Raw genomic sequence first — 13,554 nt, forward strand, 5'->3', positions numbered from 1 at the left:
GGGATCTTTACCTCCTGTGGAAAGTTTCCCTCTGGATATTTTAATAGGTTATTACAATGGTGCTTTGGGATGAGTTGAAGTACCTGACTGTGGACTCAAGGCCTAGCCACTTGTCTTGGGAGAAAAAGTAATCGAAATGTCACCAGTCATATCACTCCTGTATGTGCCTTTGGTATAGAAATAAACATAACTTTTTATCCATGCCACTTACATGGCCTTTCCATGCTCTATGTCTATTTTTGAAATAGCAATATTTCTACTCACTTCAGTTAAGACTTCCCCTCATGAGCAAGACATACCACTGCTTATAATAATGAGAAAAACTTGAAGGAGAAGCAGGATGCTGTTAAGACATGAATTTGGTGATTACAAAGTATGATTAGCACAGAAAAGCCAAGTCTCATTCTTATGTTACAAACAGAAGGTTTCCTATACTCCTCTACCTGTGTATTTCCTTTCAACACTGGACTATTTCTGGGACAAATTCTATGCCTAGTTTTACTGCTGATGTGGATATAGAAATATGTATAAAGTGCTCATGTGCCATAGCTCACTGGAAATTATCTGTCAGCTCCAGATATGGATAACTGTTGAATAAAAACAGATCATCAATTGATTTTTGCAAAGGCTGTGGAATGACAATCTGACAGTAATTTGGAGCACATCTTGAACACACATAGCATGACTTTGAGAGAGCAGCCTAGAAAAAAAGGACACTGTCACCCAATGTCCTCTATCTCCTTCAATAAACACTAGTCTTTCTGCAGTTTTAAAATGCTATATGCCATTGGGCAGCCTCTGTGAATAATGATAGAATTGGTTTTGTAATTTCTCTAGTTTGTTAAGGATGTGTTCACACATAGCACATTCTATTTTCTTTCTGAAAGCTTAAGGATGGTCTATGCAAAGTGAAGAGAGATGTATCTCCAAACAGTGAAAACTTCTGTGCTCCTTAGGCACCTGTCATAGGAATGAAGGGGATATGTTGGATCACCTGGAGGTATCCATGTCTCCCTGTGATGTATAGAATAAACCCAGCAGACTAGACCAAACACAGAACTTCGACACTGCTAAATTTAAAAGCAATCTGTTCCAGCCTCTGTGAACTGGCAGATGAGTGGACTGAGAGAAAAACTTTTCATATCCATCTGCCTTTTGCACTGATACAGAATTCAACCTCCATTAAACAAAGGGTAGGAATGTTTGGCCAAACATAGACCTCTGTACAGATGTCTCTTGCTTGCTTTCTCTTTATAGCTGATAACAGACAGAAATAGAAACTTTTGCATTCCCCTTCTTAGGTGATTGAATGCTAATAGAAAGGGTTAGATGATTTGTTAAACTAACCAATTAAATGGGTTAGATATATTGTGCCTTCCAAGTATTCCCTCTCTTCACTAAGTTTGAAAAGGGAGGACAGCACGAGAGATACAAAACCTAAAATGAAAGCCAGAACATAAACAAAATAGTCTACAAAAATTCATTTTCATGCCTAACCTATTTTCTGACTCATCAAACTTATTCACAGTCTTGTTTCCAATTTTTTTTTTTTTTGTATTAAAAATTCATTCAAATTCTGAGTTGTACACTCCCTGGGAATGTGGTTGTTGAAAGCACCTTTATAAATACTCTTATAGCTTGCATCCAATTGTAGGATTGAGGTGAGGATGAATGATGTCAAAAGGCACCCTACATTGCTATCACTGAAACCTGAAGAGTCTAGCTTCCTCTTCCATGGAAGAAGTGCCTTAAAGTTTGGGGCTTAAACTGTTATTTTAAAACAGTACAGTGACATCTGAGGTACATAAAACATTTGTGTATATATGTACATTTCTGCATGTGTGCACAGAGGCGCATGCAGGTGTATGAATCACTTATAAGCTGCTCATACTGGCAAGTCTCATGTGGAAGTCAGAGTTGTGTGGTGGCTTGTCTGCCACTGCAGTTACCAACCAAAATTTATTCTATACTAAACTTATAGATTTTTGTATTTGAAATGTATTATAAATGCATAGAATTTATATTAAAGCATTATACAAAAAGCAACTTACATAGCAATTATTTGCACATTTTCTGGATTTTTAGAATTATATTTGACCAGCTAGTACAAGTCAGCAACTCTATTTTCTACTGCAACTGAACAATCCCAGGTACCATCTAACATGGAGCCTTGCTGGAGACCTGAGGAGACCAGATGGAGTAACAGCAATTTTAGTGATTATGGCAGGAGCTCTGACTGGAAGGGGTGGTTGGGAGAGAAAGCACTCATGCACCAAATTAAATTATATGACACTTCCTTTGCAATACACAGGTAGCACCCCAAGAAGCCTACAGTGTGCTGGAGTTAAGATCCATTAACAACAGGGCTGCCCTTATGACATGCTAGGAACTCAAAACATGACATTGAAAACATAACCCAACTGGCCTGGGGCTAGGGCAAGACACACTGCCTGGTAAAAAACTCTGTGAGAAACCAGGGCTCATCATGGCACCCCACCTTACCATGGCCTTCACATCTGCAGAGGTAACAGGACAAAAAGCAGAGTGGGCCTGAGTCACAAACCACAACACTGCGAAAATTCAATACCTTGGAGGGAAGGAATGCCCTCCAGAGGGACCCTGACACACTTGAGAGGTGGGCTGGTGTGAACCTCATGAAGTTCTACACAGCAAAGTGTGAGGTCCTGCACCCAGATTGTGGCAATCCTGGGCACACCTACATGTTGGGCGGAGAAGTGATTTGAGAGCCACACTGTGGAGAAAGACTTAGGTGCGATGGCTGATGAAAAAACTCAACACGAGCCAGCAGTGTGCACTTACAGTCCAGAAAAATCAGTGGAGTCCTGGGCTGCATCAAAAGCAGTGTGGCCAGCAGGGTTAGGGAGGTGATTTCCCCCCTCTGCTCTGCTGAGATCCCACCTGTAGTACTGTGTATAGTTATGGTGTGCCCAGCGTAAGGAGGACTGAAGGTTTTGAAGCAAGTCCAGACTAGAGCATGCCCCCTAACAATGCTGAGCAAATTGGGGCTGTTCAGCCTGGAGAACAGATGGTTTCATGGAGACCTCATGGCAACCTTCCCGTATCTGAAGGGGCCGACAGGGAAGCTGGAGTGACTCTGCATCTGTCCTTGTTGTGACATGACACGGAGTAATGGGTACAAACCGAAAGAGGCAGAATTTATGTTAGACATCAGGAAGAAATTCTTAACTGTGAGGACAGTGAGACACTGGAACAGGTTGCCCAGAGAAGCTGTGGATGCCCCATCCCTGAATTGTTCAATGCCAGGCTGGATGGAGCTTTGGCCTACTGCTGGGGGTCCGTACCCACGGCAGTAGGGCTGGGGCTTGATTCCTAACCCTCGGAACCCCAGCACTCTCCTACCCCACCGCGAACCCGCGGGACCCCGCGGGCCCGCCCCGCGCCGGGGCTCGGGCAGGCGCAGCCGGCGGCCCCGCCCCCGCCGCGTCCCCCGTTCCCGCCCCCGCCGCCCTCCGCGCGGCGCTTCCGGCGGCGCCCGGCGCGGCGGCGGCTCCGGCGGCCCGGGCGGCTCCGCCCTCCGGACGGGGTAGGGTGGCGGCGGCGGCGCTGCCGGGGGGCGCGGGGGGGCCGCGGGGCCGGGCCTGCAGCAGCCCCGGTGCGGGGCCGGCCCTGCGCGGCGGGAGCGGGCGGCCGCGGGCGTGCGCTCCCCGTCCGCCCACCCAGGGCACGCTGGCCGGGCCGGGCCGGGCCGGGCCTGGCAGGGCCGGTGCCGCGGTCGGGGAGGGGACGCGGAAGGCAGCGGCGGCACCGGGCTGCCCCGCTCGCGTCTGCCCGCCGCTGTGCCTAGGCCTCGGCGGGAGCTGCGTCCCGGGGAAGGGAACTGCCCCCCGGGGAAAGGAACTGCCCCCCGGGGAAAGGAACTGCCCCCCGGGGAAGGGAACTGCTCCCCGGGGAAAGGAACTGCTCCCCGGGGAAAGGAGCTGCCCCCCGGGGAAGGGAACTGCCCCCCGGGGAAAGGAACTGCTCCCCGGGGAAAGGAGCTGCCCCCCGGGGAAGGGAACTGTTCCCCGGGGAAGGGAACTGCCCCCCGGGGATGGGAATTGCCCCCCGGGGATGGGAACTGCCCCCCGTGGAAAGGAACTGCCCCCCGGGGATGGGAACTGCCCCCCGGGGAAGGGAACTGCCCCCCGGGGAAGGGAACTGCCCCCCGGGGAAGGGAACTGCTCCCCGGGGATGGGAACTGCCCCCCGGGGAAGGGAGCTGCTCCCCGGGGAAGGAAATTGCTCTCCGGGGAAGGGAACTGCTCCCCGGGGATGGGAACTGCTCCCCGGGGAAGGGAGCTGCGTCCTGGAGAGGGGAACTGCTCCCCGGGGAAAGGAACTGCCCCTGCCGGTGGAGAGCGCGGTTGCCGAAGGAGTGGGAAGGGGTAGGGGTGGGATGGAGCAGGGAGGAGGGGAGGAACAGTGCTGGGACCAGACAAAGCGGGCAGGGCTGGGCACGGGTTGTGCTCCTCTCCCCTGCGGGTCCTCCGCCGCTGCTCGGTCACTGCGGTGTTCCGCACGTACACGGTTTCACCCAGTTGCCCGATCACAGCACTACAGAAAGTAGGCGCCGAAGTTGCGATACTATTTTATTTTTTAGGTGTGTACTTTAGGGTGCTTCGCTTCTTGTGGATTGTTATTTGCTACCAGTGCAGGCTGAAAAATGGACATCGATTGGATGTGAATGGACATGATAAGGACAAGGGAACACAGTCTTAAGCTGTGAAAGGAGAGATTTAGGTTTGCCATGAGGAAGAATTTCTTCACAGGAGGGGTGACTAGACACTGGAATGGGTTGCCCAGGGAGGTGGTGGAGTTACTGTCCTTGGAGGTGTTTAAGTAAACATGGCACTTAGTGCCGTGGTCTAGGTGACATGGTGCTTTTAGGTCATAAGTTGAACTTGGTGATCTCAGAGGCCTTTTCCAACCCAATTGATTCAGTAATTCTGTGACAGTGGCAGATACCAACTACAGCCGTGCAGTGAGGAAGCAGCTGACCAGCAAGTAAACGCTATACAGAGTATACCTGCATGGAGGAGCAGTGTGATATCTCAAGAGACAAGTGAAAAGACAAATAAGGCAAATACCACAAATTCCTTTTAAAAAGTACTGTGGGAAATTTTTAATTTTTTAAAAAATTACATTAAGAGAAGAGTTTCACCACAGGTGGAAGGGTAGTTGGTCAGAATGAAGTGGTAGAATGCTGGTAACTTTAGGCTGTTAATAGAAAGGGCTGTCTGATAATTTACTCATGTTGAGGAGCAGTTTCTGTTACCTGGGGAAGCCATCTCCATAAGAGACAGGGTGGCCACTTTGAATGTGGAATAGGTACCAAAGAACTTTTGTCTCCATTGTATCTCAGTGCTAAACCGCATGATGAGTCTGGTCCTAGCAGGAATGCAGTCAGTGAAATGATCTGAAGTTCTTGGGTTTTGCATATTTTGGTACTTGTGAAGGCAACACAAGATAAAACTGCCATATATTCCAATTTTTTTCAAACAGTAAAATTATTAGTTAGAAGTGTGTGTGAAATGGCTTTAGTGCCAGAATATATTATGGGAAGAAACACAGCAAATGGGGCCTGAGTTTAAAGTATACTGTAATAGCTTATTAATTTTTAATTAATAATAGCTTCTAGTTTCAACAAGTTGAGTCTAGATGTTGGTACAATCTAGGTAATTAACAGCAAGAGATGCTAACCTGTGGTAAAAGTACTCTGTTTTAGACTAATGTAAGGATCCAGTATTCCCTCTGTGCATTAGTGTACAAAGATAATTAAGAGATTTCCCATTTACTGTCTCTTATCTAAGCGACACATATTAAATTGCATTAATCTATCTTCAGAGATCATACAAGCCCTTGCTTTTGTCATTTATACATTCTTTGTAATTTGTCAATGTTGCTGTTTCTTCTATAGTCAAATGAAGGAAAACTGCTCACTGCTCCCAAATGTGAGATTAGCAAAGCTGGTGTAAACAGGAATTATTACTTCATTATTATACAGAATTATTACTTATGGCTTTAAAAATCAAATCTTGTGTATGCATGACTAGCATGTACAACATTTGCTTCTCTTGAAATAGTACAAACTCTTCCCTATCATGTGCTTTTCCAGGGATGGCTCAGGGATAAAATGTACCATTTTTTTTTTTTTCCTAAATCTAGTATCTGTTACGTTTTCTCAGACATCTTCATTTCACAGCCCTTTGAAATCTCAAGTATTTTTCTGTGTACTTCCCACCTTTTCTCAGCAGTCTGGTTGGTGAATAGTCCTGTTTCTGCTTGTATGGGATAACATTATGGGTATTGAGGAGTTGCATTTGCCAAACAAACTAACCAAAATGAATAGGTAGAATCATAGAAGATCCTGAGTTGGAAGGGACCCATCAGGATCATTGAGTCCAACTTCTGGCCCTGCACAGGACATTCCAACTCTGTGCCTGAGAGCATTGTCCAAATCCTTCTTCAGCATCAGGACAGGACCTGTCGCCACTTCTCTGGAGAGCCTGGTCCAGTGCCCAGCCGTCCTCTGGGTGAAAAACATTCTCATACCCAGCCTAAACCTGCCCTGACTCAGCTTCATGCTGTTTTTTCAAGTACAGGAATCATTAGTTGGATGGGTTGCTTCAAAGCTGGAAAACAGATTTGTATATGAAACTCCCTGTACAAAGAGGCAAAATAGATTGAAGAGATCTGATGCTTTTGAATGCTTTAACTTAATTAGTGCATTTTCTCATGAAATCTGGACAGGAGATGTAAGATGTTTTACTTTATCAAGGTTTTCTGTGCTTGGAAGAAGGAAACAGTGAATTAGTCTTAGAAGCCTTTCTGTATGTATAGCATGAAGAAAAGGGTTAGAGAGTTTGCTCATGTAATTGAAATAGTTATAAATTAAATAATGGTCTGGGTAGGAGATATTGTAAATAATGTGATGGACTCTAATGTATTTTGAAAGGAAATATCTCTTTAAAAAGTTTTGTTCTGGGTCTAGTCCAAAGTGGTTTTCTGGAGTCCTGTCTTGTAAAAGTAGAGGTAAGGTTTTGGTAGTCCTTTGAGCTAGTCTGACTTGGGGCCTGTGCAGTCTTGCTCCTTCTTCAAGCCAGCACTCACACAAGATGATCTGGGGAGAAGAACTGACTGAAAACTGGTTCTGGTATTTCATAGAACTATTTCTGTTCATTTAATGATAATGACAGGAAAAAAAATATATAGAAACAAAAGATGTAGAAGGCTGCCGCTTGGGAGTAGGATAAAAAGACACTTATAAGAAACCTTTATTAGGCTTTAGTTTAGCATAGTTATGCCTGTACAAAAAAAATTAATCATATACAACAGGCCAAAGACCCAGCCAGAGATTGGAAGGCATAGTTGCATGGGCCTAAGTGGATCTCTTTAAAATAATCAAGCAATTTGAGGGAAGGGGGAGCTTTGCATGTACTTGAGCTCCAGGGCTGTTTATCTTGATATTTTGCACAGACCTAAGTCTGCATTTTTATCTTTTTTGCATAGTTAAATCCTGTTAATTGGAAATCAGTTTGACTTCTTGTCGTTCCTGAAAAAAATCTCTTTGTATCATCTGGCCCTACTGATCTGTATTTAATGTAATTCTTTCACTAGCTTATTATCCTTTAACCTCTGAAGCAATTTTTCATTTGTCTTTTTAACTCCACACAATTCTTAATGATTCTTTTAAAATGCCAGAGGAAGAATTCATATTTGTATTGTAGTCCTAATGATTATTTAATCCTTCTTTTATAGTAGTTTTGTCTTACTTGTTATAAGATACTATATCTGATACTTTTTAACTCTTTAAAACTAATTTGCCTCCACTTCTGTTGTTTAGACTAATAAGTTTACATGAAAGCTTTCTGTTCCTACTTACTGTTGACTCTGTTGACCAATGCCAGCCAAAATTGACAAAGTTGTGTCAGTGTCAAGGATTTCAAATTTTTACAGGTTTTATGAAATTACCTAGTTGCTAGAGGGAGAATGACCCAAATTAACATTACTGCTAATGGAAAACCTGCAGCATGATTTCAGGTTATTTCCTTTCTTAGACCTGGCTTAAACTGGCCAGATAGCTGATGTACAGCTCTGAGCTGTTGGATGGTTTTGCTGCTCTTGGACAAGGTCAGATTAGGACCACAGCTGTGTTTTACAGCAGCCCCACAAGAGCTGCAGGCTGTGGCCAGAGGAAGCCTGGAATTTGCAGTGCAGATGTAAAGTTGTGTAGGTTGCATATGTGAGATAAATGATTCCCATTGATCATCAAGTACCACATCTGAATGATTCTTAAAATTGAGATGTGTAAAGTCAGAGTTTTCATGGAGCAGCCTTCAATTCATGCTAATCAGTAAAATTCTGAGTTTGGGTGGTGTATATGCTGATCTAGCCATGATTCCAGGGCTCGATAGCAGAGCATTTGTTGAAGTTTAATGTCTGTTGACATATTCTTTAAATAGATCTTTCTTTTTAAGATGGGAAAAATCCAGAAGGAGAATGTATTTGTAATCTTTACTTGCATCTTACATCAAAGCATCTCTGCTTTGAAAAAAGAAAATAACTATTTTTGGTTTGGAGTTGTTTCTTTTTTTTTTCCCGCTTTTGAGGAGGAGAGGTTCAGGGTTGTGCTACTTTTTTTTTTCCAGCGTCTTTTCTGAAAGGTGGCTCAGGTTGTTTGTGGGAAATGTGACATTATTGGTTATTGGCATTCCAGGGGAGCTTGAAGTAAATCTGGCATATTGTCTTATGCACTCCCATCTGCACTGAGTATCAGGAGTAATTCATGGTCTTGACAGCTACATCAACAAGTGAAACTGAACAAAAAGCCAGTAATAGAAGAGGCAAGAAAGTGAGAATTGAGCACTTCATTAGTAAACTTTCTGTCATGAATAAAATGGGCAAATAGTGCTGCAGCCTGTCCTTATCTGTTACCACAAGTGCCTTCTTGCTGGAAACATTCATACAAATGAGAGCTGTTTGTACATCTCTGTGTTTCTGGGTATGGGAACAACCAACTGACCTCAAAAAACACACTGTGGATCTGTGTAGAGACTTTAAAACGTTTCCATTTGTTTAATAATTTACCCTACTTTAAACTTATGCTTCCAAAAACGCTATAGTAGGGTCTCACTTGTACACACTGCAAACATAAATACGTGGTTTGTCTGCCTGGCAGTGTGAAGTATTGTGTTAGTTGTTACTTGATGTCTTTTGCAATAGAAGGGTCACATTTGTTGGTTCAGAGAGTACCACAGAATGTATCCTGTGGTAAACTAAGCAGCAACTCCAGCACTGGCTATTGAAGAAACATTTATTCTATTTTGAGACATGCTTAGTCATCCCTGTTTGGCCTCTAACAGGTTGCAGGCATTACTCCTTAATCTCTCTTAGTAAAGCTGATGGACAGGTTAATGAGAAGGCCAGTTTGTAGTGCTGGGGGATGTGAATTTATAGCCTGAGTGTGTTGTGTAGTGCCAGTGGAAATTGAAGAATACACTGCACATTTTATTGTTGGTAAAACTCACAGTTTACATCACGCAGGTATGGAGCAGCTGCTCAATATGGGACAAGCATATGTAAGAGGATCTTTATTAGTAGGGAATATGATACAGCCCTCCTGTGTCCTGTAAAGAACATTCAGCGATAAATGCTTCTTCACTGTTGTAAACGGAAAACTTTACTAAAGTTTACTTACCTTTCATTTAGCTTTTCATTCATTTTCATCATTGTTAAACCTGCTTATTTGATTGTTTTACTTGTGTTGATGTAGGCTGTGTAAACCACATTGTTATCCTTAATTAACAGTATATTTTGTGTTGGGTTTTTTAAGTATGCAGATCTAATACATTTTATGTTTAACTGAAATGTTACTTTAATGAAAATACTTTCTCTTGTCAGAATTAAAATGCTTTCTATGGGAACTTCTGCTTCTGATGCCAGGACTCTTTTGAAGACCTCGTTTGTTGCATGGTTTAAAGGAAGATGATGTTGTTAGTGAATTCTGAGCATCCTTCGGGAGGCTGATGACCCTTCTGTTGTTGGTGTATGCTGTCATGGACAGCTTCAAACGGTAAAAGTGGTATTTTTGTGACTCTGTTTCAGATTAGCACTCTGATAGAGGAAGCAGTGGGTTAAGTTTAGATTAACAGCTCAAAAGCTTGTTGTTTTTACTCTTAAAACCATTTATACTTTTATTAAAGAAAGTAAAACCATTCACAGTGGTTTTAAGAAGCTGTGTTCTCACAGCTTCTTAATGGGAAGGTATATCTTCAAATATGCTTTCACGGTTGTTTACAGTGGGGGCCAAATTTCATTTCATACTTGAATTCATTCCCCTGAGTCACTGCAAATTTTTTTTTTTTTTTTTAATAAATCCCTAAAGATAATGCTTATTTTGACCATTAGTTTTTTTGTTGCTTGAGAGCTGGTTTTGGCTAATGTTTCTTCATAGTCTTCTCTTTTTTAAACAAAAAGTAAATGTGAAGTAAGGTAAAATGTAAATGGGAAGTCACACTTAGTAGCTTCCAACTAAACAATTGTCTTACAATAAAATACAATAATTTATTAATATTCCAGTAGCAGTACTTTGTTTAAGACAATATTCAGAACAGCACAATTTGCTTTCTGAGAATCCTGTATCTGCTCACTGTGTTTATTCATTCTCTTTTATCAGCTCTTTTTCAAAACACCACAGGCAATTAATGCAACTTATAAAGGACTCCTGACTTTTGGCATCTTCCTAAGTCCTATCTAGATGCCACCAGTGTTTCCCATGTTAACAGTTCTGAGCATGTTTTACTACATGTGCCTTCGGCGCCGAGCTAGGACAGCGACAAGAGGAGAAATGAACAGTCGGCGGGCTATTGAATCGAACACCCGAGCCTTACCTATCAACGTTGAAATAGTTCAGTATGCCAAAGAAGTGTTGGATTTCAGCTCTCACTATGGCAGTGAAAACAGTATGTCCTATACCATGTGGAATTTAGCAGGGATTCCCAACGTGTACCCTAGTTCTGGTGACTTTACCCAGACTGCTGTCTTTCGAACTTACGGGACCTGGTGGGATCGTTGCCCAAGTGCTCGGCTGCCTTTCAAGAGGACACCATCCACCTTCTGTAGCCAGGACTATGTGGAACTTGCTTTTGAAGAACCAGTTTATCCCACTGCAGTGCACATTCTGGAAACCTATCATCCTGGAGCTGTAGTCAGGATTTTGGCATGCTCTGCAAATCCTTACTCACAAAATCCACCAGCAGAAGTAAGGTAATTTTTTTCTTCTTTATGCTTTCCTGTAAGATGTTACATGCTATAAATAGGGCTGTTTAATGAACTTTACTTCCTAATAGTTATCGGTTTTGTATCTGACTGGCTAAAATTGTCTTTATTTCCTCATATTTTTAAAACTGTGGTGGCTTGTTTTGATAGCAACTTCAGAGTTGTAGACATTTTTTAGGAATTAATGCATCTCCTAATATCAACTTTAATTTGTCTAATTATAGTTTTGGTGATGGAATTTTTATGGGCAATAATTACTATGTCTGTATAAAACACTACTTTTGAAATGGTAGGTCTGAGCTCTTCCTTCAGTAGGAAGATAAAATTGTGTAGAAGAGGTTGAGGATTCATGGCTGCTGTATCGTCCTGCTTCAAGTAGCCATGGACTCATTCTTCTCTGCATGCTTTAGGCTGTATGTATACTACAATTAGGCACTGTAAATATTCTTATGGAAACAAAGCTGAAACCAGAAGCACAGAACAGTCAGACAAAAGGTGATACCATTTGTCTGATCTTTATTTTTGGTCTGGTCAAAGGGTGGGGAGCTGCACTTGTTTTTGCACTCACTTCATCTAAAAGAAGCAGATTTGATCCTGTTGGTTTTCCTTATATTAGAAAGCCAGTTGCAGAATCAGGAGTGTGGTAATCTGGGAAATGGTAAGATAGTAAAGAAAAACACTGTGTGTGAGGTGAGAAGCTCTTAGTGAGGAAATAGGAACGGAAGGAGAAAGTGAACAGGTCAAAGCATGTAGTGGAGAAAAACATTGGGAAAAGCCATCAGTATATGCAGTTGAAGTATTCCATATCAAAAAGATATTAAATGATACCAAATATATAAAGAAAGGGAGAGCTGATAGAAGAAATACTTAACAAAATGTGTCCTGTAAAGATTAGTGTGCCAACAAATACTATATTGCTATGAAATACACACTTTGGTGCTATAAGCAATGCTAGCATTGATGTTGGGTGACTTTTTACTGACTTACCTTTAACAGATGCCACTAAAAAGTATATTTTTAGCTCTGCCTTGCTATCCCTTGCTATCTAATACTGGGCCATTGATGTTCATTCAAAAACCCTTGGAAAATCAGGTGTCATGGTTTATATTCAAAATTCCCATTTAATATATTTTGTATACTTCTGTCATCTGCTGTGGTTAAGTGCATTTGCTTGTTTTACAGATCTAATGAGATTATGTTGTATAGTTCTAAAGTAAACATCTGAATTCAAGGAACAGTGATAGGTCAAAGTAATAATAATAGGCCACCTAACTTTAGAAGTATGAGTGCTTTTGGCAGTGTAATACAGAACTTATTTGCAGAATGGTATGTGGTGAAGGCAGCTTTAAGACTTTCAAATTCAGAATCTAATGTGCAATGATTTCTGCGCAATTACTCTGTGAGCTTCCATTTTAATTTTTTTACTTTGTGATGTAGATTTTATTTCTTTATGGCAAAGCACATATTGGAGGAAAGCTCAGAAATAGTTAACTGAAGGACCTGTTTAGGTACACAAAAAAAGAGAAATAGAAAATTGTATGGAGAGCTAAAGGGAGATAGAAGTGAAAATACTAATATAAAATTTGGGTGTATGTGCTGTATGACTTCTCTTGAGGTGTAGTCAAAATGAGAGCTCAGATGCTCTTCTTCACATTAAAAGATGAAGTTTCTATAGAATCTTGCTTTTTAATTTGTAGGCAAGAATGCCCCCTGTCCTGCCTGCATAGGTATTTCTGATTGGAAAAAGGTTGTCTCAGGCATCCTTGGCAGGAGTTATCTGTGCTGCCTTTTTAATACTTGTTAGTCTTGATGCTAGGGAAGTGTTAAAGAAACCCTTTATTTCTCTTTGCTTACTTTTGCTCTGCAGGACTTGTGTCTTTGGAGCTGTCCCTTTTTTCTAAAGGAGGCAAATGTCTTATGTATGGTGTCTTGAAGATAAAGGAACCCTTTCTCCACATGAGGGACCCAGTATTTTTTCTCTGTTCATTTGCTCACCTTTATGAGAGGAATCTGCAGAGTTGCAAGAGCGCAATCTCTTTTCTGCTTCTGTTCTTGGTCTCTTGTTTTTACTTTCAAAAATTCTCTGAGATATCAGCTAAGAATTCGTTTTTTAAAGATGCAATGCTGATGTAATCTCAGGTGATTCCTTGTTTAACTGATGTTTTGGTCTTGAAGCACTGTTTCTTCTGTTAAAAAAGGCCATGACCTACTTACTCAAAAGGCACTTAGAACCTTGTTTTCCTATTCTGACTATTTT

At 42.1% G+C, this 13,554-nt stretch overlaps 1 protein-coding gene across 6 annotated transcripts in view; it reads left to right on the forward strand.

Moving 5' to 3' along the window:
• Positions 1-3,488: 3,488 nt before the first annotated feature.
• FBXL4 (F-box and leucine rich repeat protein 4) overlaps positions 3,489-13,554 on the forward strand; it is a 62,870-nt gene continuing 52,804 nt past the window's right edge. The window contains exons 1-4 of one of the 6 annotated variants that reach the window (XM_077782288.1): positions 3,533-3,565; positions 4,976-5,099; positions 9,921-10,092; positions 10,696-11,285. In XM_077782288.1, the coding sequence (XP_077638414.1) occupies positions 10,777-11,285 (509 nt within the window). In that variant the 5' untranslated portion in view covers positions 3,533-3,565; positions 4,976-5,099; positions 9,921-10,092; positions 10,696-10,776. Of the gene's footprint in view, positions 3,566-4,234; positions 5,100-9,920; positions 10,093-10,695; positions 11,286-13,554 lie in introns of those variants that run through there. The other 5 variants (XM_077782287.1, XM_077782290.1, XM_021545011.2 and 2 more) reach the window with 5 other exon arrangements.

This window comes from Lonchura striata, chromosome 3 (genome assembly GCF_046129695.1).
Source record: "Lonchura striata isolate bLonStr1 chromosome 3, bLonStr1.mat, whole genome shotgun sequence".
Lineage (NCBI taxonomy): Eukaryota > Metazoa > Chordata > Aves > Passeriformes > Estrildidae > Lonchura > Lonchura striata.